This window comes from Mirounga leonina, unplaced genomic scaffold (assembly GCF_011800145.1).
Source record: "Mirounga leonina isolate KUSES-001 unplaced genomic scaffold, KU_Mleo_1.0 Mir_94, whole genome shotgun sequence".
Classification (NCBI taxonomy): Eukaryota; Metazoa; Chordata; class Mammalia; order Carnivora; family Phocidae; genus Mirounga; species Mirounga leonina.
The window spans coordinates 55,538,234-55,564,407 of NW_023270855.1; the positions used below are offsets into that span (position 1 = coordinate 55,538,234).

Sequence of the window (26,174 nt, forward strand, 5' to 3'; positions counted from 1 at the left end):
CCCACCCCCTTAATGTCTGAAGCTGAGGCCACTGCCTCGCTCCCCTCACTCTAATCCTGGTTTTGGGGTGGAGGGGAGGGGACAGATTTTACAGCAATGTGACCCTAAATTCTTGCCACTACCCTCCTGTCCTCCTAGCTCTTAAAAAAAAAAAGAAAAGAAAAAAAAGTTGATCTAAAATGCTGACGAGCTAGCTCCGCGTTGACGGTGGGGTAATAAGGACGTGCGTGTGCCCCGCTTCCCGGAGACCCCCAGCACGCACCGCCCCCAGCGGAGGCCCGCGGGCTCCGGAAGGGCGGGAATCCCCGAAACCGCGTGCGCTATAGCGGCCCGCGGGGCGGCCCCCTCCGCCCGTTTCCGTAGTGTAGCGGTTATCACGTTCGCCTCACACGCGAAAGGTCCCCGGTTCGATCCCGGGCGGAAACACACTTGCGTTTTTCCCTCACTGCGACATTGTAAAGCTTCCTCCGGAGTAAATGCGACACTGATTCGTGTGCCGTGGCTTTTAGATTTCGCCCGTCGTTTTAAAAGTTATTTCAAGGTAATAAAAAACTCCCGTTGGGGGATCTTCGCAGGAAAATTTAAATAGGCTATGGTAAGAAAGTACAAAAAAGAACCGCTCCGGTTGCGTTGGCCGGGAATCGAACCCGGGTCAACTGCTTGGAAGGCAGCTATGCTAACCACTATACCACCAACGCTCCGGCGGAACTGGTCTTCTCTAGACGGTATTAGTAGGAGTATTGTGGGTCTGGCTGGGTGATACCAAATTGCACGGGGGTGTCTCTCTCCCGCGTTCCTCCCTGCACCGGAAGATGCCGCCCCAGGGAAATTCCAAGCCTCTGGCTGCCAGAGCCGAGCCGGCGGCGCTCCCCCCCAAGCGCCGCGGGCCCCTTGGTACCGCCCGGGCGGTGGCCAATCGTAGGCCGCCGCCTGGGCCGCTCAACTTCCGGGTCAAAGGGGCCGGAGCCGCCGGCTCTCCCGTGTCCGCCGCCGCCGCTGTCCCCCGCGCCCGCCACTTCCGGGGCCGCAGTCCCGGGCATGGAGCCTCTAGTGTGAGGCCCCTCGGGCCCCGGGACGCCTTGCCCAGCCCGGCCGCCACTCCGCGCCGGCCCCGAGCCCGGTGAGCAGCGCCCGTGCGCCCCGTCCCGCCTCGGCCGCGACCCTGAACCCGCCATTGACCGGCCCCACCTCAGCCCTGACCCTGGACCCGCCATTGACCGGCCTCCCAGGTGCCCTCCGCACCCCGGCCCTGCCGCGGACCGGACTCCGGTTCCAACAGCCCCCGGCTCGGTTTCCCCTCAGCCCCGGGCCCTCGCCAGCCCTTCTTTCTCTCCCTACTCCTGCGGTGGCGGGCCACCTCCCCTCTGCCCGGCCCAGCCTCGCCGGTCGTCCCGTCGCTGCCCAAGCCACCTGGCTGTGGTCCCTTCCGGGAGTGGCCGCACCCACAGCACTCTCCTTCCCCGCAGCCTCCGGAGGTCCCCTCCCCGTGCAAACACATGCTCCCTGTATGAGAGCGGAGGCCACCTCCTGCATCTGCTTCCTGCCCCTACCTCCGCAGCCCGCACCCCTCCAGGGGCCAGCCCCTTCCCTCAGCCTTCCTCCCGGCCGGGTCCAGCCGCCCACCTTCTTCCCACGCGGCTTTAGACCAGCCTTGACACTTCCCCATCCCTGCTGCAGCTGAGCCATCAGAAGTGCCCCGTTCCCTTTCCCCACCCCAGCCACTGCCGGTCTCCCGCCCCCCACCGTGAGGAAGTCACTTGTCTCAGTGGCAAGAACCAACGTGCTTTCTAGGAGCTGGGACCGAAGCCCTGGAGGTGTGCACTGTGGTGTAGTCCCCGGCTGGTTCCTGAGAGAACTGGGCCACATGGGAGGTCTTTTCTGCCGGCTGCAGCTCAGGGCATGCAGACAGCACTGGAGGGCTGTGAGGTATCTCTAGAAGCTGAATCAGGCTGGACGGTCAGGACTCCCGCGTGGAAGGAGAGCGAGTTGTTAGCCAGTCTCTCCGTTAACCTGCTGCATTAATGACATGTTTGTTCTGTCCAGGTCTGTGTCCCACGCCACCTGCAGCTGGAATGGAAGCTTTCTGGACCCTCTAGAAGGTCAGTTGTGCCGGGGTGGGGTGACCATGATGGCTGGCGTGTGGGCTGGTGGGATTCATTTGCATGCTCCAGGATTCAGAAGTCTGCAGGAAGTGGTTTTCTACAACCCTGAGGTCATTGCCCTCCCTGGGCGGTTGGCTGGGACCCAGGCCAGAGGCTGTGGCTTTGTGTGCCCTAGCTGGAGACTTTTATTTCCATCCAGCATCGCCCTCCAGTAGCCCCAGTAAGAACCCCCTGGAAGATTGTGGAGGGGGAATGCTGACTGTAGCTGGATCTGGCGGAGGTGTGGCTGCATCCCCCCCTCACCTAACACGGTGCCTGGCGCTCAGTCAGCATTTGGTGGGGATCCTGGCTCTAAAAGGAGCTTTGGTCCAGTTCTCCCCGTGGCGGGATTTTCAGTGACTTGTTTAGTTGACAGTGTTAGCTGTCATGTAGGTTCTGCCACATCTGGGATTTTACTTGAGCACTTAATTCTGACAGCAGCCCTTGATGTAGGTACTGTCTTAAGTAGCTGGGGAAACTGAGGCACAATTTAATTGAGAGGTTAAACTTAACCTAATTTAACTTAACTGAGAGGCGAAGTGGCTTCTCAAGGTCACAGAGACCAGAAGTTGTAGAGCTGGGCTTTGAGCCCATATCTCTCTGGCAACAGCGACCCCTCTTTTCACCACAGGACTGAGAGTGAGACCATTGCTGCTTATGGTGACATTTGGCTTCATCTCTCCCCTACAGTCTCAGTCCGAGGGCCACGCGCTGCTTTCTTCTTGAAGCCTCTGGGCACCTGCCCACCAGGGGCCTGGTTCCTCCTCAAGAAGGGGTTTGGTTGCTGACCAAACCAGGGCTCCCTTTGACTTTAGACAGCATTCAGGGGAGGACAGGGACTCGTTAATTTGACCAAAAATGCTTCGTGTGTGCCAGGCATGTTTCTGGGCTCTGGAGATACAGAAGGAACAGGGCAGATGTAGGCCTGCCCCCCTGGAGCTGACATCCCAGTGAAGAGTGCTCGCTCACCCAGAGCCGGGGTGCTCAGCCTCAGCACCCAGATCATTTTTTGCAGTGGGGAGTGGAGGTGAGCGTCCTGTGCACTGTAGCAGCCTCCCTGGTCTGCAAGCCAGTACCATGCCTCTCAGTCGTGACAGCCAGAAATGGCTCCTGGGAGCAGAATTGGCCCTCGTTGAGACCCACTGGGTTAGGGGAATCAGTTGACCCCCGGTGGACTCTATATTCCATAATCATTTGACTTACTGAGGTCCTAGGATGTTGCACCATTTAAATATGTGAATTAAGTGGGAGGGAGAGAGGAGGTGACTCACAGACGCTGGGGTTATACCATCTGACCCATCAGAGATTTATTCTAGTGCCTAGTGACGGCCTAAGGATCTTACTCAGTTTTTCCCCCAAATAAAGAATGCAGAGTTCCTCCTCCTCGGCACACTCAATGCCAGGAGCACCTGCAGTTGAGACAACCACAGATGTCCCCAGACATCCCCAGGGTGGGGGTGGGAGGGCAGAGTCATCCCCCTTGAGAACCACTATTCCAGACTCAGTGCTCTACAGAAGGACCAGGTGTTGCGTGGGGGTGACAAAGCAGCGACTTTGGATTGGGTGCCAGGAAAGACCTCTGAAGAGGTGAGACTAGGACGCGGAGTAGAAGAGGGGATGGGTCAGACAGAAAGCAGGGGAGGGTGTCCTAGGCAGCAGGGCTGGCGAGAGCAAAGGCTCTGAGGTGAGAAAGAGTCGGTGTGTGTAGGGGAGAGTAAGGCCAGCATGGCTGGAGATCATGGTCAAGGGCCAGGGGAGAAGGTGAGGTCAGGAAGGCCATCAGAGGGTGGCCATAGTGGGGAACTAGGGATTATTCTGTTTCTGGTGAGCACCAAGGATGGCGTCCTTGGCATCATTTGAAACTCCTCTCTTCTCGGGGACTTCTTGCTTTAGGAGGACTGCACCTGCATGACAAAAAAGATGCTGGTTTCTGGCAAATGCCAGGCGCCCTCTCGAATTTCCGGGCAGGGCCTCATCAGAACGCCATTGGTATTGGGTGTCCCTGGAGAAATGGGAAGGGGAGGATGGCTGAGAGCGGGCACTCCCAGACTGCTGGGAGTTGCAGCCTGGGGTCTCTTTGCTCACAGGCTCCCCAACCCTCCTGAGGTCAGCCGAGTGGTTAATGCGGAAGGTTAAGAAGCTCCGCCTGGACCACGAGAACACAGAAGGTTGGAGAAGGTAAGGGGTGTGGCCTCGGGAGCCCTGATCTGTGGGGACGTGGCAGAGGTTCCCGAATTTCCGACAATGTCATAGGTCTGGGAAGATACCCGCCACCACCTGCCACCCCCTACCTTTCTGCATTTCCCCAAGACTGGCTATTTTGAATGAGGAGGCTGTGTGGGCTAGTGCAGGGTTTCTCAGCCTGGTCATTACTGACATGGGGCCAAGTCATTCTCTGTGGGGGCCCTCCTGGGCTCTGTAGGGGATTGAGTGGCACTCCTGGCCCCAATCCCTCAATGTTAGCAACACCCCAGACATTGCCCGGTGCCCCCTCAGGCAGGATGAGCCCCAGCTGAGAACCACTGGCCGGGTGGTGAGGATGTGGGTTTTGGGTCCAACAGACGTGGGCTCCCCTCTGCTTCCTTGTGGGGGTGGCGTTGGGTAGGTCATTTGACCTGAGCCTACTTTTCAGCCTCCCAAATGTGGCTGACCCCTGAGCCCAGCGGTCGAGGTTGCAGTGAAAAGTAATCATAATTATACACATGAGGCCTGGGCACTTGGTGAATCCCGTGTCTGGGGCCTTGCATGAGATGAAGACCATAGCAAGTCCTCTGCCGAGTGGACCTCCCTCACTGTCAGTTTCTATCCCTCCTGGGTTCATTTGCCACAATTCAAGCCTTGCTCACAGCAGAAAAACAGATCACGACCTCCAGGGCTCCCTGGAGGTCGTGATCTAGTTAGCAAGTACAAGCCATCAGGCAGGAAGGGAATTCAGGACGTTCTGGAAGACAGGTGTGATGCTGAGCGCATGAATCATTCCCCAGACTCAGGCTCCATTTCCGGTGGGTAGACACGTTAGGAGGTCACTGATGGAGACCCAAGTCCCCCTTCTCAAGTGCATCGGGTCCCTGGCGGGCACAGGCTGGGCTACATGCTGAGTCTGTGTAAGGCTGGTTGTGACCGCGGAAGGCCGACGTGCCAGGGGCAGCCCTTGTAAGGCGGAGGACGGCCTGTTGTTTCCAGGGAACCCCCACCTGTGGGGACTCAGCGTGTGTCCCCGGGGCTACTCAGGCATTTCCTCCCTGGAGCTTGGTAGGCCCCCACCCCTCACCTCCTTAGCGCCTGCCTTCCTTTCTGCCTCATCACTGTGTCGTTTGAACGCTCCCAGACCTGCAGCCAGCACTGAGAATCTGCAGTTCCTTCTTGCTTTCTGTCTGCTTCCCTCGTCACAGGCCCTGCTTGGGTCTCTGGTGGATGGCTGGGCCGGGGCAGGGGGTTGGGGGGGGGGGTAGCAAGCACCAGCTTGCAGATCACAGACCTCCCCTGGGGCCTTGACCGTGGCTGCACCGGAGCTCCCGGGCTGTGTGCTGGTGGCCTCATGGTCTGCGAGGTGTCCTGCTGACAGGCAGAAGGAAGCTGGAGGTGGACCTGGCCTACGTGGCTTGGAATCCACTTTCATTTCCCCAGCTGTGTAAACTCTTAAGTGGAGAGGCCCAGCACAGCTGGCAGAGGATGGGAAGGGCGGCATTTACGTAACCTCTTTCTCGTCCCCCACCTCCTCTGCGGTCTCTCTCCGCTTCTGGGGAGGAGAGGTGAGTGGAGGACCAGGGCATAGCACCAAGCCTTGGCCTGCCTGGGAGCTCAGGCCACCTGGCCTCATCTAGAAGATTCCTAGAAGTTTCTCCCGATGTTTCATTTCATTTCTCATCTCCTGGACCATATTTTTGCTCCTTGGGCCCTCTGCAGGGATCGGAGGCAAGGTCTTTTTTATTGTTCTTTGCTTGGAAATTAGCCCCGTGATTTTGTGAGTGCTTCTGCCCGGCTCTTAGCTTATGGGGTCCCCTCTGGGAGCCCTGGAGGTCGTGATTTGTTTTTCTGCTGTGAGCAAGGCTTGAATTGTGGCAGCAGTTTCGGGGGGGGGGGGGCTCTGGGCCGGTTAGAGGAGTCCCCTGGCCTGGTTTTCTGGGCTTGTTGCCAGTAGTGCTCGGGGCCGTGTGGGTTCTGGAGCACTCAGGGCGTCCTGGCCCCGGCCCGGCCCTTGCCTAACATTGCCCGTGCCCCGCACTGCCCTGAGGTAAACCACAGCTCTGCCGCGGGCCGGGATGCGCTGCATGTGACCCTCGGGCTGTCTCCTGTCTTCTCTGGCTCAGCTTATTTGACCCGAGGGCCCTGAATGCTCTGTTGGCTTGTGATCTGCCTCTTCAAAGCCACCGTAGGAAGTACTGGACTGAGTGTTCTTTTTGTGGCTGGGGGGCAAGAAGCCCTGGCTTGCTGTGCTCCCCCCGCCTCCCCCCCCCCAGCCCTGGCTGGGTCACATAGGACTGAGCAAGGGAGGCATTTCTGCCTCTCATCTGATCCAGGGTCACGTTGGAAAGGGGACTCTGAACTTGGCCCACAGAGGCTGTGCTCAGAAGTGTCTTTCTCCTGTGATGGAGACTCTGGGCCGGTGGGGGGGGGGTGGCAGACTCTCTTACTGGCAGGGGCAAGGCCTTCTGGGAACCGGAGGGCACCTGTGTGAAGGGCGGGCACAGCTCTGCCTGCTGCTTCTCTAAAGCCTTGGCCTGTGCTGTCCCTGCCCGTGGGTCTAGCAGTAGCAATTCCCACTTCTGACCAGTGAACCCCAAACTCCGCCCGCAAAGCAAAGCTGCTAATCCTGGAGCACGAGGAGTGCCTTAGTCCAGCAAGGCCTTAGTCCATTCGATGCCCACGGAGGAAACGGAGGCTGCCCTGCTCACTTGGCTGGCCTCACTAGAGACCCCGGCTCTTCCAGAACCAGGTCACTGTGGCTGTGTTTAGATTTCCCTAAGACAAATATTTGCCTGGCTAGTCCAGTCCGGTCAAGAAGTGTGCTCAACAGCAAGGGTGGGAGAAGGGAGGGAGGGCGCCTTGGCCACAGCTGCTCGGGGAAGTAGAGGAGAGAGGAGAGGGGGCTGTCTTGAGGGGCATCCATCCCTCATCTGGGGTTCTCACATTGCCTGCACATAGCTGCCCGTTTCTCTGAGCCCCTCTGGCGAGGCACGAGAGTTTGCCGTGCCGGATCCCCAGCTAGCTGGAGGGCACGGGTGATGGGCTTTACCGGTTAATTCTTTATGCTCAGTTCTCTGCACGTGAGTGAGTGTCTCCCAGCGGGCTTAATGAAAGATAGTCATTCCACGGCCCTCTGTAGAATGCCTGCTGGGAGCCAGGGACCTCATGAGGTTTTGGGGACACTGCTGTGAAGGGGATAGGAGATCAACAACCAACCATTGTGACAAATGCTGTGAGGGCAGGGGCAAGGGGGCGGGGGAGCGTGTGGAAGACTATTGGAGAGACCGGCTTTGGTATAGATGGTCATCGAAAGTTTCTGAGGACCCGCCAGATACTTACACTGAGATCTGATTAGAAGTTAGCCAAGCAAAGAGAGGGGAAAAGTTTCAGGCAGAAAAAGAAGCAAATGCAAAGGCCCTGGGGTAGAGAGGAGTCTGGCCTGTTTGGGGAGTGGAGAGAAGGCCATTTTGGCTGGAGGACTGATAAAGGGGGGTTGAGGTTTGAGAGGCTGGCAGGGGTCAGAGGACAGAGAGCCTTGAAGGCTGTGACAAGAACTGGTTTTTACCCCAGGGGCTGTGGGAAACCAAGAAAGAGCTTTAAGCAATGGGAACAGATTTGCAATGGATGTATGGGGTCTGTTGCGATCAGAGGTGGCAGCGGCTCGGATCCAGAACTGTTTGTGGTTGTTGGAAAGAGAATAATTTGGGACATATTTAGGGGGACTGGGAAGGTGGCACGGGGTTGGGGCTTGTCAGTGGGGTCGGGAGTGTCTGACAAGGGGGCAACTTGTAAGTGAAACTTGGGTATCATTGTCTTCCCACCCTGTCCCCTCCTGCTCATAGCTTCTCACTGAATTCTGAGGGGACAGAGAGGATGGCCACCGGGGCAGCAGTGTCTGACCGGGGTGACGTGGTCGAGATGGAGGACCCGGCATCCCGCTTCCAGGTGCAGAAGCACTCGTGGGACGGGCTCCGGAACATCATCCACAGCAGCCGCAAGAACTCGGGCCTGATCGTCAACAAGGCTCCACACGACTTCCAGTTCGTGCAGAAGACGGACGAGTCGAGCCCCCACTCCCACCGCCTCTACTACCTAGGTAAGCCCTCCGGCTGCCCTCAGACCCCACAGGCCCCCTTGACCGTGGCAGGGTTTCTGGGACACTGTTACCAAGTTCCCTTGTCTCCAGAGGCCAGCTGGTCCTATCAGAAGGTCCAAAAAGATGGGCCTGGCCCTGGGCAAAATGTCCCACGAGGCCACGCCACCCACGGTGACATCTGTTTACAGTGGAGGTCTGGCACAAGGTGCCCGGGGGGTCAGGTGTGTAGGTGAGCGGAGCAGAGGGTGGTCCGCTGTTGCAGCAGTACTGAGGTTGGGCCTTGAACGTGGCTCTGAGCCCTGAGGTTGTCTCCAGTCCCGGGTGGCTGGACCTGTCCCCCTGAGTCATTTCCCAGCCGCCTGGGCCGGGCCGGTGAATGACTCCTAGCAGTGGGAGACGCCGGCAAGCCCGGACCCTGAGGCTCAAGGAAAGGTGCCACGACTGTGTACCGTGCATGCCGCGAGCTAATACCAGAGGGTGGCGGCCATGGGCTTGCCATCCCCGCCCGAAATACCTGGATAAGCACGTGAACCGCTAGTGAGTTCCTTCTCGGCGTGTGCCCCGTCAGCAGCCCTTTGTACACCACCTGCGGTCGTTGGCAGGTGTATGTTCCCCACCGGCCAGGTGAGAGCTTCACGGCATCAGTGACGCCTCATGCGGGCCTGGCTGCCGGGAGGTGGACAGCGAGTATCTGTGGAGCAAGTGAACGTTGCCTTGCTTCGCCCGAAGGTCTGCCAGGGCCCGCGGACACCGTGCTGAGCACGTTCCTTTGGAAGTGGCACGACACACGACTGGTGACCGGGGGCAGGTTCGCAGTCTCGGCTCTCCACTCGACATCGAGGGCCCGACCGGCCTCTGCGGACCCGCAGCTCCGGGGACGATGCCGGCACCGGCCGGGCCCTCCGTCAGGGTTGGGGTGAGGGGTGGTGACACCCGTGAATGCGGGTTGTCCTCTGCACAGGGCTGACCCCGGCCGAGGGCGCCAGCAGCGACCGCCGTGGGTGCCACGTGGCTCTCCCCTTCCCGGAGTTGACACAGCCCCTCTCCGTAGAGAGGCACGTGGAGGCCACACGGTGGTCTGGCGGGCGCGGAGTTAGAAGAGGAGGGGTCTAGGTCAGGGCTCAGTGAGCGGCGGCCGCCCGCTTCGTACATGCAGTTTCACCGGCGCCCAGCCACTCCCGTTCATTTCTGCGCCATCGTACCGTCTAGGGCTGCTTCCGGGCGCCGCGGCACCCGAGGCCGTGTGGCCCCTAAAGCCGACAATACGCACGTTCTGGGAAAGGGTTTGCCAGCTCTGGCCGGGAGGCGGTGGACCGGGGTGGGCTTCACGTGTCATTCACCTGAGGGGGCGTGGCTCCCGGGGTCACACGCGGCCAGGACTCGTGGGCTGTGGTGGCCGCTGCTTCTGTCTTCCCCACGATCCTGGGACCCCCCCAGCACAGTGTTCCGCCCTCGCCAACTCCAGCTCAGGCTGGCGTCCCGGGCAGGGTACTTGGAAGAGTTTCCCGGGGCTCCTGCTGTCACAAATCACCACCAACTTCGGTGGCTTAAAACAACAGAAATGTAGCCTGTCACGGTTCTGGAGACCTGGAGTCCAAAATCCGTGTCTCTGGGCCAAAATCAAGGTGTCAGCAAGGCCACCCCGCGCTCCCTGCAGAGGCTCTAGGGGCGAATGGGTTCCTTGCCTCTTCTGAGTTCCGGAGGCTCCCGGTGTTCCTTGGCTTGCGGCTTATTGCTGCTGTCTTGGCTGCCGGGTGTCTGAAAACTCTCCCGCCTCCCTTACAGGGACACATTCCACTGGGCCCAGCTGGGTGATCCGGGCTACGCTCCCCAGCGCCAGAGCCTGAACTTCATCCCATCTGCAGAGTCCCTCTTGCTGCAGAAGGTATCACAGTCACAGGCTCTGAGATTAGGACCTGAGCATCTGGGGGCCATTGTTTAGCCAACCACAGAGCTGCTGAAAGGGACAGAAACCCTCTGAGCTAGTTCGAACCACCAGGGGCACCTCATGGGAAAGACACAGGGTTGTGTCAGGGAGCCCCCCGACCCCGTGCCTCATGTCATGGCCCTGAGAACTGGAGCCGCGTGGGGCCCAGGCGTCTGCTCGGCACGTGCTCCTCTCTGTACATCCCCCCCTCACTGCCCTCCTGCCTCCCGCTGCCACACTCCCAGGGTTACCCTTCTCGGGTTCTGGCCACCAGCAGAAATGGATGAGCTCTCTCCAAACTTCTAGGAGAGGGAACCAGACGGGTTCAACGTAGATCAGATGTCTGTCTGCAGCCTGTGCGTGTGTCTGGGGTTGGGGTGAGTGGGTCCCGCAGACTGCAGGAGGCCTACCACAGTGGGTAGGGGGCAGCTCTAGACAAGGGCTGTGGACTTGGCAGAGACCCCAGAACCTTCCTAGGGCATCTCAGAGCCATCCTGCCTCTTTGGGGGTGACATTGCTCACCCTTGAGCTGATCCTTCCGTGTCCCTCAGTACCTGCAGGGTACCCTTGGCCTCCACCTCTCGTCTGAGTTCTGGGGGCCAGCCTCCCTGAAGCCCCCATGTATTTACGGTGGTCGTTATGCTGGCGCAGCCCCCAAGGGAATGCTAGCAGCCAGCAGGTGTTTATGGTCAGGACAGGAAGGGCCTCCACGGGCCAGGCCCAGTGTGCAGCCTGCCCCCGTGCTTCCCCTGGGAGCCCCTGCCTTCTCGGTGGGCACCAGGCTTGCCACCGTGTGCATGTGGAGCCAGTCACCCCAGGCTCAGGGAAGGCTCTTCCAGATGTGCACGATGACGTCTGGTGCAAAGGACAGATGAACAGAGAAGGACTTCCGTTGCCAGGAAGATGGGATGGTGGCAGCTCCCCCGCTCCACGGGGTCGGCTGGTCCCCCTGCAAACAGGTGTCTCGTGTAGGATAAAAGACTGTGGGACAACTCGGGGAGTCCCTGAGAAGGAAGAGAGGCCTCTCGTGTCCTCGTGACCTAGAGGAGAGCCCGGGCCCAGCGGGAGTCATGTGTCCATCAGGCTGGTTGCCGAGGCCACAGTGCACGGTGACGGAAATGGTGCTTGTGCAGACCTGGGCCACCTGCCACCCTCGTGGATGTTGGGGGCTGGGGTGGAGCTGGGCAGGGAAGGCAGGGGAGGGACAGGGACAGCAGAAGTCAGACCCTAGGCTTGGACACCCAGTGTCACCGTGACAACACAGGGAATGTGCTGGCGTGTGCCATTTGGTGGCATCGCTTATTAAGCCGCTGGGCAGAGGAGGTGGCTCCGATGTCCTTGGCAAGGCCGCACTCTTGACTTCCTGTTTGGAAAGCCCTGGCTCTCCCCCAGAGCCCCGAGAACAGGGGCCGTCCAGAGCTCCAGCTGCTGCCTCCCAGCCCTGCACGCTGCTCCGTGACCATTCTCTTTCACGAGGTCTAATTCCCAGCACCTGAAGCTCACTACTCAGTGGCTTCTCGTATTGTCACCAGTGTCTAATTCCAGAACATTCCATCACTCCCGAAAGAAACTTGGGGCCCATTAGGCATCGCTCCCCTCCCCGTGCCCCCAGCTCCTGGCAATCATGAGTCCACATCCTGCCGCCCTGGAGTTGCCTGTTCTGGACAGTGCACACAAATGGGATCATGCACCGCAGGATTCTCGTCCCCAGTAGTCATGTGATCTCGAGAAGGAAGGACGCCCCGTGGGCGGCCCGGACAGGTAGCATCACGCGCCTGCACCTCTAGCTGGGGAGGAGAGAGCGGGACCGCACAGCATCCAGGGTCCCTAGACGTGGGATCGTGATCGTTGCCCACCTGCACATCTACGTGACCTCTGCGTTTTCCCTAAATCAGTTTCCAAAGGAAATCTTATTAACCTCGTGTTTTCCCTTAAATACATTCTTTTACTAATTATACTTCACATGCCAGTTGGATCATAAGTGGAAACACCACGTGGGTTGCCGTGTGGAGAAGCTGCCTGTTGAGCTAACTGTAAAGGGAGCAGACGTTAGCTGTCGGGCTCTAGCCCTGGAGGTGCCGAGCGTGGGGCCTCCCGTACCCGCCTCATAAGCGCAAGAGCATGGGGGAGGCGGTCCTGAAGAGAGGCCGGCATCACATGGAGTCTTCCTCCTGGAGAAACTCAGGACCGAGGGGGCTTGGGCTTCCTGCAGTCTGTTGTTCGCCTGTGAACCACAGCCCTGCCGTCATCCGTCGAGTCGAAGACACTACCAGTGGGGAAATAGGCGTCTTTTTATTTGCCGCTAAGAATGTGACAGCACCTTTGACAATAAGACACTCCTGAGAGAGGGAAGAACGTGAGACACGGCGACTTACTGCCGAAACAGGCCCACGTCTCTCCGAGTGACCCAGCTCAGGCACCGCGCGACGGGCGTTGTTTCCTGCTGCTGCATTCACCCGGCATGCTCGCTAGGCCGCTCCTGTCCTCCTGTACGAGGTTAGGTTAGGTCAGTGGGTGATGTCTGGGGACATCTGTGGTTGTCACCCCTGAGGTGACATCGAGCGCATGGGGACTGGAGGGGCCGCTCAGCGCCCCCCCCAGAGAGTGCCCCAGCCCCACGTCCGTAGTGCCGAGGGGAGAGTGCTGGTCAGATGCACGTTTCCCAGCTCCCTTGCGTACGTTCGCTCTTACTCTAACCCTGTGTTAGTTCTTGGCCCCAGCAAAAGCCTCTAACAGACCAGAGCGTAGCCTGTTGAGAGGCAGGTTTCACTGGCCTCCCTTTTGTTCTCTTGCGTGCTATGCCTTCAGTAACTTTGGACAGGGTCCTCGTGCAGACATCTCGGAGGTAGAAGACCCCATTACTGTTGCTAACGTACTTGTACCCAGGGTCGGAGCGTCCACGGGGAGGGGTTTGCCGCCAGAACACACTGGGAGGAGGAGGTTGAAGCGGAACCAGCTGGGGCCAGCCATGGGGAGCCAGGGTCCTGGCCCAAGACCCTCTCCCTGTCCTGGGCAAGGTCCCCCATTCTGGTTTTTCTCTCTTGTCCCCAAGGGATGCCCTATGGCAGCCGCGAGAATTCCCTCCTCTACTCAGAGATTCCCAGGAAGGTCCGGAAAGAGGCCCTGCTGCTCCTGTCCTGGAAGCAGATGCTGGATCACTTCCAGGTGAGCTGCACGGTGCAGGGCTCTGGCAGGAGCCGCCCTGGGCCTCACCCATGGGCAAGGGAGGCCCCACGCATTTCCCTGGGCCCTCAGCCCCTAAGTGGCCCCAGCCTGGCAGCTAGTGCAGAGCCTGTGGAGAGGCGTGTGGGCCTCCCTCCCCTCCTCCCCACTCTTCTCAAGCCCCAGAGTGTGTGCTCTGATAAGAGCTCTTATCAGAAGCATCTCTTCCTTTTCGATGCCTCACCAAAGACTTGGAACCAGTCCTGCCAAGGCCCTTTGATGGGGACTGGGCTAATAATTAACATCATCCAAAGTCAGCTCGCCTTGGCTGGGGAGGGACGAGGCTGCCTTTGTGTCCGCTGAGGTTGACTTCTTTCTGGTTGTAAAAGCAGTGTGACAGTACTGTGTGGCAGGGGTGGGGGCACATTCTGGATTTCTCTGCGCTGATATGACAGCTCCCATTTCTGCCGTCCCTGGTAGGCCCCAAGCCGACCAAGCATGGGGTTCGTTGTGCTTCAGGTTCTGCTTTTCAAAAATGCGTTTCTGGCTGTTAACGTTCCTTGCATCTCCACGTCTCATTCAGAATTCTCCTCAGGGATGCTGCGTGGTGTCCACGGTAGTCTACCTGCTTAGATGCCCCCCAGGGTTAGGTGGGTGGGTGGTCAGGTGGTCCTGAATTTGCCCCGCTCCCCCTATGCAGAGAGCAGGAACGGGTGGCGGTGGGTGGGTTCACCAAAAGTTCTGGCTGGACAGGATGGTGATCCAGGCAGGAGGGATTGGCGCTGGGGACCAGGAGACAGCACCCCTTGGGTGGCCCTCCGTGCCGGTGGGTAGGGGAGAGCTCTGTCTGTCTTGGAGAGGCTCTGTGGACAAACGTGGGTCGAGAAAGCCCAGAGATGGGCCAGGAGAGGAGGAAGTCTCCAGTGAGCCCAGAACCGGTCAGCCTGCCCCGTTACCCCAAGCCTGCTGAGCACCATCACAGGCTCCAGGCTCGGGCCCGCTCGGGCCCCCTGGGAGCTGCCCTGAACAGCTCTGCTCGGCAGAGAGTTCTCCCTGGCCTGGACCGCAGGCAGATCGGCAGACTCCTCTCAGGAATGCCCAGACCAGAGGATCCACGGCCAGGGTGCTGGGGCCCCTGGCTGCACCGCTGACGTGGCACCGTTCTATGTGTCCCCAGGCCACTCCCCACCATGGGGTCTACTCTCGGGAGGAGGAGCTCCTTCGGGAGCGGAAGCGCTTGGGGGTCTTCGGCATCACCTCCTACGACTTCCACAGTGAGAGCGGCCTCTTCCTCTTCCAGGCCAGCAACAGCCTTTTCCACTGTCGGGACGGGGGCAAGAATGGCTTCATGGTGAGCCCTGGTCACTGGCCGCGGGTGGGGTGGGGGGCTGGGCAGCCTCCTGTCCCCCTGAGCCAGGCCTCTGTGTCCCCAGGTGTCTCCCATGAAGCCCCTGGAAATCAAGACCCAGTGCACCGGGCCCCGGATGGACCCCAAGATCTGCCCTGCCGACCCCGCCTTCTTCTCCTTCATCAACAGCAATGACCTGTGGGTGGCCAACATCGAGACAGGCGAGGAGCGGCGGCTGACCTTCTGCCACAGAGGTGAGGCCGGTGGGGGCGGGGGGGGGGGGCGCGCTCCTGGCCCCGGGGGGATGGGGACCTGCAGCACTCGTGTGGACGGTTATCGTGGCCACCGGCACAGCTCCCGGAGAGGCCCCCATTCCCGCTCCATTACCCCCAGGCTTCAAGCAGCTTCCTGGACCCTCCCATGTGGTCCTGCCGTGGCCCAGCTGCCTGGCTTTTGGCCTCCTCTACAGGAGTCGGCCACGGTGGCCTGTTTCCCCCACCAGACGCTTACTCTGCCTCTCTGCTCTTGCGGGCCCTCCACCTCCGCCCTCCTGTTTGACTCTGCCTGGTCAGGCTCAGATCTCACATGCTTCCTGGGTTTTCCCTCAGCCCCTGCTCCCCAGAAGTGACCTCATCCTCTGGCATATGTGTGTGGAGCTCTGCACCGGCCATGGCCTCCGGTGACCTGGCCCCCATCCTGCCCCACAGCCCCAGCACCCTCTCTCTAAACCGAAGCTGCTCAGCCCAGGCCACTTGGATGCTGGCCACGTCCAGAGACATTGTTGGCTGTCATGCTGGTTGAGGACGCTTCTGGCATCAAGTGGGCGTGGGGATGCAGGTCAATCCCACAGTGCGCCCGACGCCCTCACCCGTAGGATGCTCCGGCCTCGAATGTCCGCAGTGCTTGGGGGCAAGGGCCTGCTCTGCACTGTGTTCCTCACCCCATCCGGCTCCCTTCCCATCCAGGCTCACCCAGCGTCCTCGATGACCCCAGGTCTGCAGGCGTGGCCACCTTCGTCATCCAGGAAGAATTCGACCGCTTCACTGGCTACTGGTGGTGCCCCACGGCCTCCTGGGAGGGTAGGCACCTTTGCGTTTGTCAAAGCGCTTCCCCAAGTGTCCCTTTTATTACCAGAGCCACAGTCTACTTGCTTTTCTGCTCTTTGCTCTTTTCACCTAAAACAAACCTCAGCCACCTTTCTATCAGTGTTAGTGTCCCAAGCCATTCAGGCTGCTGTGACAGGGCCCCACAGCCCCAAGTGGCTGATCACCTTGGGATAGGATTTGACATTTTGAATTTGGGGAGCAGGAACCTTCAGTGCATTGCAGTCCGCACACAGGGAACTTGGATGAGAGTAACTGTCCCTGGGGACCACAGTTGGTTTAAATTAGTTCTTGGTTGTTTCCAGATTTTGGTTTTGCTTTTGCTTTGTGTCGTAAACAATGCCACAATGCACATCTTTGTATATATATCCTGACCTTCTGGGAGGTTCTCAGTGGTTCTTAACCAGGGACAGTTCTGTCCCCAGGAGACGCTGGGTGACGTCTGGGGACATTTGTCATTGTCACGACTGGGGGCTACAGGTATCGAGTGGAGAGGAGCCGGGGCTGCTGCTCAGCATCGTGCAGTGGCCAGGTCAGCCCTGCCCATAGGGAATGATCCAGCCCCAAACAGTCCCCAGTGCCAAGGATCACAAATCCTACCATCTTTTTTTTTTTTAAAGATATTATTTATTCATAAGAGACAGAGAGAGAGAGGCAGAGGGAGAAGCAGGCTTCCCGCTGAGCAGGGAGCCCGATGCGGGACTCTGTCCCAGGACCCTGGGATCATGACCTGAGCCGAAGGCAGATGCTTAACTATCTGAGCCACCCAGGCGCCCCAAATTCTACCATCTTGAGAAAGTTCGAGCAGTAAGAGAGTTGAGCCGAAGCTGCACACAGCTTCAGTCTCGATGGGTTTTGCCAGCAGCTTATGGAGGAAGCCAGATCGCAGGTCCTTTTGTATCTCTTTCTCTGCCCACATACTGCGGGGCTGGTATTCAGTCGAGCCAGGCCCGTCTTCTAAGGGTGGAGGACCTGTTTCTGACCTATGTGCCGCTCACTGATTTCTCCGTGGCCTTGGAGCCTCGGGGAGCTTTAGCGGGGTGCACGGCCGTGTCAGAGCCCTGTCTGCCGCGCACTATTGCCTTGAGTTCAGCTCACCTCGTCCTTAAATTGACTGGAAGGGAAGCCTTTGCAGTCCTAACCATCAGTAGAAGCGAGACACTGAATCCGGTGCTGGAACGCAGCCAGCACCACACAAACCGAGGTCGGCTCCCAGGAGGAGGCATCCCTGGTCCATCCATGGGGAGTCATAGGTGAGGGTACAGGAAACTGTAGAGACAGGGTTCCTTTTCAGCAGCCTTAGAAGGAATGGCCACAGGCTCCTTCCCCATGATGTCAGCCCCACCAGCCCCGCATTCCAGTCTAAAGTGTCACCGCCCGGTGATTCATGCACTTTTCATAATGGTTTTTATCCTCAGCCTTCTTGAGCCAGGCCCCAAGTGTTACTCTGTGTGGGCCGCCAGAACAAAGCCCCACGGATGGGATGGCTCAACAGCAGGCATTTACTGTCCCGGTCCTGGAGGCGGGGAGTCTGAGGTCAGGGTGTCGGCAGGGCCGGTTCCTCCCAAGGCCGCTCTCCTTGGCGGGCACACGGCTGTCTTCTCCCCGCGTCCTCACGTGGTCATCCCTCTGCGTATTTGTGTCTTCATCTCTTGTTATAAGGTCACCAATCACATTGGATCAGGGCCACTCTAATGACCTCATGTTAACTTGGTTCTCTCTCTAAAGCCCTCTCCCCAAATCCAGCCCCATTCTGAGGTTCTGGGGGCTCCCAACACAGGAATTCAGTGAGGATGCAGTTCAGCCTGTAACACCCCATAGGGCCACCTCCCATGCCATTCTGTGCTGGGACCAGCTCAGTTCTCATTCCCATTGCCAGGGTGAGGAAACGGGCCCTAGGATGAGATGTGACAGGGTTATGGTCTAGTAAGCGGTGGAGCTGGGCTTCTAGCCTTAAGGCTCATGCTCTCGTCTGGGCCCTGTCGTGGTAGAGCTGAGTGCCCCAAGCATGCAGGAGAAGGGGGGGGCGGCAGCAGGGATGCAGAGCACCCCAGCAGCTTCCCCGCCCCTTCCCAGGTTCAGAAGGCTGCAAGACGCTACGGATCCTGTACGAGGAAGTTGATGAGTCCGAGGTGGAAATCATCCACGTGCCCTCTCCCGCACTAGAAGAAAGGAAGACGGACTCCTACCGATACCCTAGGACAGGTGAGGGCACAGGGCAGCGGTCTGGGCCTCACAGAGGAGGCATGTCCCAACCAGGATTCCCCACAGGACCCAGAGAAGCAGGCTGGGCTCGAGAACAATAGCAGGACCGGGGCCACGATGGATGGTACCTGCCCTCTGCCTCGGGGTGCAGGAGATGGTGGGGGATGGGCGGGGGTGAGGGGGTGCAGGCCCTATCCAAGGGCATGTCAGACACTTGTCACGTTGTGAGAATACAGATTCAAGTTTGCCCCATTTCTCAAGAGGCCAGAAATCCAAATTTCTCTAGGAAACAGCCTACTTCTTAAACATTCTTTGAATTACTTAAAAATACTTAGTGATTTGCACACAGTACACATGCGGGTCACATTCAGCTTATTTCTGACCTCCTTGGAAGCATGCAGGAAGCCCCTATTATGTGCTGTGCCTGACAGAGCTTTCCAGGGCGTCTCCAACCCCTGGTGTAAGTGGGAAATGTCCGCTTTCCCCTGCCCCTCTCTCACGGTGGGACTGACGAGAGAGCTGACACTCAGATGCTACCCGCCCAGGTAGCTAGAGCCATGCAGGCCACAGTCGGGATTGGTCACAGAAATAGCTGGAGCCTGACCCCAACCCACCTCTTGAAAGTGCCACTTGGCCATCCCAGCCAATCAGCCACCTGCCTCCCGACAGCTCAGGACCAGGCTGAGTCATGTGGCCACCTTTCTGCGTCGTTGATGGTTCTATTGTGGATGTGTCCTGTTTTTGCCACCAACTTGTTTCAAGCTCTCCGAGGCAAGGAGGCATGTTCCTTAATGCTCGTGTCCCTCCTCGACCCACCTTCCCCCGGCACAGGGTCATGTTCTTAAATGGTAAAGATGGTTGTCACAGCACTGTCAGGAACAAGGTCCAGGTCCAGAGTCAGGAAGGCCTGCCTGAGGGGCTTTGTGCCTGGACCAGAGGGGTGACGACGCGCCCATGGAGAGACCTCCGGACACCCGGTCCCCCCCCCCCCCCCCCCCCCCCACAGTGGCTTTGTTGCCTTGCTGGAGCATTGCCCCATACGTCGTCCCAGACACCTGCTGGATTCACCTCCCTCTATTTCTGCAGGCAGCAAGAATCCCAAGGTCGCCCTGAAGCTGGCCGAGTTCCAGACTGATAGTCAGGGCAAGGTGAGAATGGCCAGGGGGCCCGGGAGAAGCCTCTGCATGGAGGAGAGGAGGGGCTGGGGGAGGTGCTGGAGAAGGTGGACAGGCGGGCGGCCTCAGCAGGCCACTTGCCCCCGTTCCGAGGGCACGTGCTCTCCTTGGCCAACTGAACCTGAAAAGGCACCCCATCACTCAGCCTCCGTCTCAACACTGAGCGGTGAGCCCGGCCTCCCCTGCCTCCGCATGAGGAGGCGATGCTGGTGAACACCTTTGAGCAGAAGGTCCCGTAAGGGTTTCCAGAACAGAGAGCCCCATTGGGTAGTCGTCCAGGGGACTCGACCTCTGAACTGGCCATTCCCCCTCCCCAGCATTTGGGTAGATCCTCGCATATAACTTCATTGGAATGGTCAGTGCTCCAGACACTTCTCTGTGTCACCTGGGGTCAGGACAAGTGTCCTCATCACTCAGGGAGCACTTGGTCAGGACCCCATAGCCAGGAGGGCAAAAGAGGCTATGACTGAGGAAGGTGCTGGGCCTCAGAAGGGAAACACCCACACGCCAGAGGTTAGAGCACTCAGACAAGCTGAGGACGCTCTTGCACATTTCTGTCAGAATGACTTTTTGTTCGAGGTTTCAACAAAAAGCATTAGATATCCTTATTTTCATGATTTGGGGGCTTAGGTCTTGGTTTTGGAATGATAAGGCCCTAACCAAACCCCTCCTCCACTCTTTACCCAAATGTTCTGGCAGATTGTACACACACCTGACATTAGGTGGCTTTGCTGAGCCCCTCCCAGTTGTTTCAAGTGGTGCCTGGCCTGTCAGACAAGCAGGGTCCTGAGTGGCCGTGGGTGGCGCCAGCTGGGGACCGGGCAGCAGGGGGATGTGGGGCTGGGGGCCACGCTGAGGCCCTGCCTGCCTTTCTCCCATTGGCCCTCTGGAGGCCGTGCCACCCTGAGCCCCCTAGGAAGCTGCAGCGGCCGCAAGTCGTGTTGCCCAGGGCCACCCGGCTCTGCAGTGACAGTCCAGACCAGAGCCCTTGGGTTCCAGCCCACAAGCTGTCATATCCAAGTACCACATCCTGGGGGCTTAAACAACAGAAGTGTATCGTCTCCCAGCTCGGGAGGCTGAAAGTCTGGTAGGAAGGTGTGGGCAGGGCTGGCTCCTTGCGAGGCCGTGAAGGAGAATCTGTTCCTGGCCCCTCTCCTTGCCTTGTAGATGGCTGCCTTCTCCTTGCACTTTGCCACAAGGCATCTCTCTGCCCCTCTGGCCCTGGGATCCACGCTCCATAAGGCGACCACCCCCTTTTTTGGATTGGGACCACCCTATTCCAGTACCACCTTAACTGATGATACCGGCAACCACCCTGTTTCCAAATCCGGCCCCATTTGGGGGGCGCCAGGAGTCAGGACTCCGACATAGGGGTCCAGGGGGCACCGTGTCTGCTGCGGAAGCGCCCGTCTCCTCCTGGGCAGCGTGTGGTCAGGCTAGAGTGTGACCCGAGTCTGCTTTCCCTTTAGGTCGTGGCGACACAGGAGAAGGAGCTGGTGCAGCCCTTTAGCACGCTCTTCCCCAGGGTGGAGTACATCGCCAGGGCCGGGTGGACCCGGGACGGCAAGCAGTGAGTGTCAGCAGGACACGGAGGGCTCTCCTTGTCACTCCTTGTCACTCACGTGGTAACCCTCCTGCCACGATGAGGACGAACCTCTCTAAACGGGGCCCCAGACCGCTGCCCGCAGGCCAGATTGGGCCTGATGCCCGTTTTCTTTTAGCCCATGAGCCGGGAACAGCTTTTGTGCTTCTGAATGATCAGGGGTTAAAAACAAAAAAAACCCTAAAGGAGGAGAGTGTTTCATCACACATGAAAATGAGCCGAACGCCATGTTTCAGTGTCTATAAATCAGGTTTTATGGGCACATGGCCACACTCCTTTGTGTACGGATCGTCTGTAGCGGCTTTCACGCTAGGTCGGCAGGGCCGGCCCAGAGAAACTGTGTGGCCCACAAAGCGGAGCTACCTGCTGGCTCTTTGCTAGACAGTTTGCTCCTCCAGCTCCACACACTCATCCCAGAGCCTGGATGGAGGCCCCATGCCTTTGGTGGGCCACAGGCTCCGGTGGACACGCACGTCCCTGTGGCGTCACTCGCTGGTTTGGTCTCCGTTGTTGTCTCCATGCAGAGATCCAGGTTTCCCACCTACAGTACTAACAGGCCTCAAACACGTTGTCCATTTACAGTTAGAAAAGATACAGTTTTTTTTTCAGTTTTTCAAAGTTCTGTTTCAAAGCAGTTGTTTTGAGGACAGAACATAATGACAAAAGAGCTCCCAAACAGGATTTTTTTTTTTTTTTTTTTTTTAAGTAATCCCTACACTAGTGTGGGGCTCGAACTCATGACCCTGAGATCAAGAGTTGCACTCTCCCTGACTGAGCCAGCCGGGCCCCCCCCCCCCCCCACCAACAGGATTTTTTTTTTTAAGTTGCTGTTTGCTTCCATCTCAAGTCCTTAAGGACTCATGTTCAACAGAATAAACAATTTATTCCCCCCCAAAATAAAGAAAGAACATTGTTCATACAGAGCAAAACAGGAAGTAAAGAATCGTGTATGTGGCAGAAATCGCAAACGTTTTTGAAGTGCCGCTCTAAAGTCTAATGACACAAGATGTTTCCAAACTAGTTGGGTTATAGAGGTCTATCACCCCTCTGGGCTCCCCTGAGGGCATGTGCTGGCCCAGAAACCGTTGTGTGCTACGGTCTTACTTGGTCAAGTGTAGACAATGTTGGCAAAGGAAGAATGGTTCTGGTCCCACATAAGTTTGGGAAGGGAGGTGTCGTCACCCGGCTTCCCCCCGCTGGGCCCTGAGGCCTTCAGCTTCTCTCTCTTGCTTTCTCAGCGCCTGGGCTATGTTCCTGGATCGGCCCCAGCAGCGGCTTCAGCTCGTCCTGCTACCCCCAGCCCTGTTCATCCCCACTACCGAGAATGAGGAGGAGCGGATGGCCTTCGCCAGAGCAGTGCCCAGGAACGTCCAGCCGCATGTCGTATATGAGGAGGTCACCGATGTGTGGATCAACGTAAGAGTGGGGAGCTGCCGGGTGTGCACCCGCCCGGGTCCCCAGATCCCCAGCAGAGCAGGGCCAGGGAGGGCGGGAGTCCCAGGGGGCTGGGTTTGTCCTCCACATGAGTCCAGCCAACGGTCAGAGCCCCACCTTCTGATGCCTCCTCCCTCTTCTTCCCGGACAGGTTCATGATATCTTCTATCCCTTCCCCCAGTCAGAGGGAGAGGAGGAGCTCTGCTTCATCCGTGCCAACGAGTGCAAGACTGGCTTCTGCCACTTGTACAAAGTCACTGCCATCTTAAAGCCCAGTGGCTACGACTGGAGTGAGCCTCTCAGCCCTGGGGAAGGTGAGCAAAGCCTGATTAACACCACCGCTCACCCGGTCAGCCGTCTGTGGTTCAGTGCACTGCTTACTCACTGGCCCCGCCCTGTGACCAGTCCCATGAGGGAGGGTCAGGATGAAGAAAAAGCCAGCCTTTCCCGAACATCGGTCATGGCCTGGCAGGGGTTATTAGAGCCAGCTGTTCATTCAGTCAGTGGTATCTGTGTAGCACTTACTATGCTCCAGGCCTGTCTCACCCCAGGGGTTGGCACACCACAGCCATGGATCAAATCTGGCCCACCGCCTGTCTTTATAAATAAAGTTTTATTGGCACATGGTCACGCTCATTCATTTATGGAGTGTCTGTGGCTGATCTCATGCCACCATGACAGAGTTGAGTAGTGTGACGGTGGTGTGACATGTATCTTGCAAAGCGGAAAATATTGGCTATCTGGCCCTTTGTAGGAAAAGTGGCCAACCGCTGCTCTAGGTGCCAGGGGTATAATTATAAGAAGAGAAAGGAAAATCCCTGCTCTTATGGAACTCTCTAGTGGAAGAGATGGGCAGTAATGCAAAAACCATCGAGAGTGATGTTCGTGGTGGCAGATGCAGCAGGATAAGAGGCTAGAGAGTGAGGGGCCTTCTTTCTAGCATGGGAGGTCAGGGATCATCTCTGGATAATGTGTTATGAAGCAGAGACCTGGAACAGGTGGCAGAGGCAGCCCCACAGATCCCAGGTTGAGGGCACAGCTTGGCAAAGGTCCTGGGGCAGTAGCTGCCTGGTGTGTTGGAAGAGCAGTGAGGAGGCCCTTGTGGCTGGAGCAGAGTGAGTGAGGGGGAGAGATGGAGGAGGGGTGGACAGAGAGGGGATGAAGCAGGTCATGTGGGGCGTTGGGGGCCTCAGGAAGGACTTGGGCTTTTACCATTGATCTTATATCAGTTGAAAGCCATTCCTAGGGTTGCTGTGTGGAGTATAACCTGAGGGGCAAGGAGAGGTGACAGGGATGGGTCATGGCAGCAGGCTGGGCTAACGCAGGTAGATTTGATTCTGGATGAACTTTGATCTCTGAGTCACCACGGTGTGACTCAGAGCTGAGCCAGCTTGTCCTCAGTGCGGGCATCCCGGGCTCTGCGGGGCTGAGCATTGCGCCCCTGACCCCCACCCACTCAGTGCCAGGAGCACCCACGATCGTGACGGCCCCAGATGTCCCCAGACATCGCCCAGTGTCCCCCAGGGCCGGATCGCCCCAGGGGAGCCCCACAGTTCAGAGGCAGCCCACAAACAAGCCTGAGGCAGCGCCGCATGGGGCATGGAGACCGGAGAGAGTGAGGTGTCCACGGGAGCCAAGCCAGGGGTCAGGAACAGGCAAAGCCACGAGCTGATGGGGGTCAAGTGAGACGGGGACAGAGGAGTGCCTGCTGTCTCGGGGTGTTGTCACCACTGTCACCTGGGGCGTAACACAGTCAGCACGGGCTGGCTAGGCCATCTCTGAGGTGGGTTTTCTGTGGCTGTCTTGGTGTTGTGCTTTCCCGTTTGTCTGTCTGTCTGACTTAGCCACCACCACCTAATCTCACTTCAGGAGACCTCACTTGGCACATCCTCCTTCCAGGCTCTGGTGGTCGCTGGGTGGAGCTCACGGCAGGTGCCCCGGGGGCCCTCCAGCCTCTGTGGTGGGTGCACCAGGTTTCCCATCCACGCTGTGTGGGCCCACCTGCCCTCCAGCTTGCACTTCCCGTCACGTGGCTCAGGCCTGGTAGGCAACAATTGGACGGCCGAGAAGGCGAGACCTTGGTCACTTTGGACCAAAAGGCATGAGTTCTTTAAAGGCGCCATCAGCCGGCCTGGGGGAGAGGGAGGAGGGTCAGGAGCCTGGAGGACCAGCAGAAGTGGGGACGGCACTGGCAGGGGCAGTGTGTCCGGGCCACGCGAGGTGTCCTTCGCAGTGGAGGGTCCCTCGAGAGAAGGCCGAGCGGGTGTGGTTGGCAGCCCCTCCCGTGAGAGGCTGCAGGGGGGAAGTGCGTAGCCGGCCGGCCGCTGGGCGCACCGGGTCCTCCTGGAGGGGCGGGAGAATGGAGCAGAAGCAGGGCTCTCAACAGTGGCCACGTGCGGTTGTGCCCCCCACCCAGCACCTTCTGTAGGCGCGACCAAGAACGGCACCATAAAGATTTGAATGAGTGTTGTCCTCAGCAGCACACACACTAGAACTGGAACGATACAGAGAAGAGTAGCAGGGCCTCTGTGCCGACATGCAAATTCGCGAAGCATTCCATGTTAAAAAAAAAAAAAAGATCTGAACGAGCGACCGATCGGCCGTGTCCAGCCTCCACGTGAGTGAGGAACACAGGAGGATCCCAGATTCAGCTGTGCCCAGAACAAAACAGCCATCACTCGTAAAGTGTCTCAATAAATTTGTAACACACACCAGCAGGCATCCCGTAATTATTTACCTAGCGGAAATTCAAAAGTGAGATCTGCCCCCCAAAATCCAAAAAATCTGTCATAAAAACTCAGCCGAGCCTTTGCTCAGCCAAAGCGTTTTAACCCAGATCTGGTTCTCCAGAATCCGAACATGTGCTAAGAGGTCACAGGTCGAGAGCCCGGAAGTTGATGGTTTGGCTTCTGCAGGGTTCTAAGATCAGTGCTTCCCATACAAACGCAGCTGTCCGGTTCTCCCTGGGAGATGCTGGATCCTGTACACAGCCCCCGTGGCCAGTGGGGGGGTCCCCGCTCCATCCCGCGTCGGAGGCTCAGCCAGCTCACTCTCATCTCCCACCTGGCCCTGCTGGCATGGGGCTCTGTGGCAAGTTCACTCAGGTGGAATTTGGCCTCGGGGACTTTGAGTCCCCTTCACGGCTGCCTGGGGCCCCCTTCACCTCTTCCTTTCCTTACTTCCAGATGAATTTAAATGCCCCATCAAGGAGGAGATCGCGCTGACTAGCGGTGAATGGGAGGTTTTGGCAAGGCACGGCTCCAAGGTACCAGAATCTCTTTGCAACCCTCCCCACCCGCCCTGCACGCACGCCTGTATGCACACACGTGCCCGGACACATGCGTACACTCGCTCCAGCTTCCCTGCAGACCCCATGTGCCTGTGGCTCCTCTCTTCCCTCCTGGCTGCGCTTGCCTCCTGCTCTGCTCCACTCAGCTCCATCCACTGCTCCAGCATGCCCAGGGCCACAGGGCTCTGGTTCTGGCCAGCTGGAGACAAGCCCAGTCCGGGTCGTGGGTGCTGCTCTGTGCACCTGTTGCATTCTGTTAGCCTTCTCCCGCTTATGAAACCACCTCTCCCTGGAAGAGCAGTTTACGGGACAGTTTGCCTATGGTGGGATTGTCCTGCAGCTTCCAACCGGGGCCTGCCCCAACGTCTGTCCCCAGGAGGTTTGGGGACAAAGATGCAGCTGCAGAGACAAGTACCTTCCACTCACCCAGATGCACCATCGTAAAAACGTGGCAAGACTTGCCTCTGACCAAAGCGTCTTCACCAGGGTCCGGTTGTACAAAAT

At 58.4% G+C, this 26,174-nt stretch overlaps 1 protein-coding gene and 3 non-coding genes across 5 annotated transcripts in view; 3 read left to right on the forward strand and 1 right to left on the reverse strand.

Annotated features, from left to right (window-relative positions):
- The first annotated feature begins 353 nt into the window (after nucleotides 1-353).
- TRNAV-CAC lies at nucleotides 354-426 on the forward strand. The gene has a single exon. It is a non-coding gene; the product is annotated as a tRNA-Val (tRNA).
- Nucleotides 427-626: 200 nt separating this feature from the next.
- TRNAG-UCC lies at nucleotides 627-698 on the reverse strand. The gene has a single exon. It is a non-coding gene; the product is annotated as a tRNA-Gly (tRNA).
- A 1,185-nt stretch (nucleotides 699-1,883) lies between these two features.
- Nucleotides 1,884-26,174, forward strand: part of DPP9 (dipeptidyl peptidase 9) — a 38,394-nt gene continuing 14,103 nt past the window's right edge. For both annotated transcript variants that reach the window (XM_034996776.1, XM_034996777.1), the window contains exons 1-13: nucleotides 1,884-2,099; nucleotides 4,229-4,319; nucleotides 8,171-8,424; nucleotides 13,404-13,516; nucleotides 14,691-14,864; nucleotides 14,947-15,115; nucleotides 15,827-15,940; nucleotides 18,041-18,169; nucleotides 19,256-19,317; nucleotides 20,814-20,914; nucleotides 22,186-22,363; nucleotides 22,533-22,695; nucleotides 25,567-25,646. In XM_034996776.1, the coding sequence (XP_034852667.1) occupies nucleotides 2,027-2,099; nucleotides 4,229-4,319; nucleotides 8,171-8,424; nucleotides 13,404-13,516; nucleotides 14,691-14,864; nucleotides 14,947-15,115; nucleotides 15,827-15,940; nucleotides 18,041-18,169; nucleotides 19,256-19,317; nucleotides 20,814-20,914; nucleotides 22,186-22,363; nucleotides 22,533-22,695; nucleotides 25,567-25,646 (1,701 nt within the window). In that variant the 5' untranslated portion in view covers nucleotides 1,884-2,026. The remainder of the gene's footprint in view (nucleotides 2,100-4,228; nucleotides 4,320-8,170; nucleotides 8,425-13,403; nucleotides 13,517-14,690; nucleotides 14,865-14,946; nucleotides 15,116-15,826; nucleotides 15,941-18,040; nucleotides 18,170-19,255; nucleotides 19,318-20,813; nucleotides 20,915-22,185; nucleotides 22,364-22,532; nucleotides 22,696-25,566; nucleotides 25,647-26,174) is intronic.
- On the forward strand, nucleotides 24,846-24,947 carry LOC118006124. The gene has a single exon (XR_004677957.1). It is a non-coding gene; the product is annotated as a U6 spliceosomal RNA (small nuclear RNA).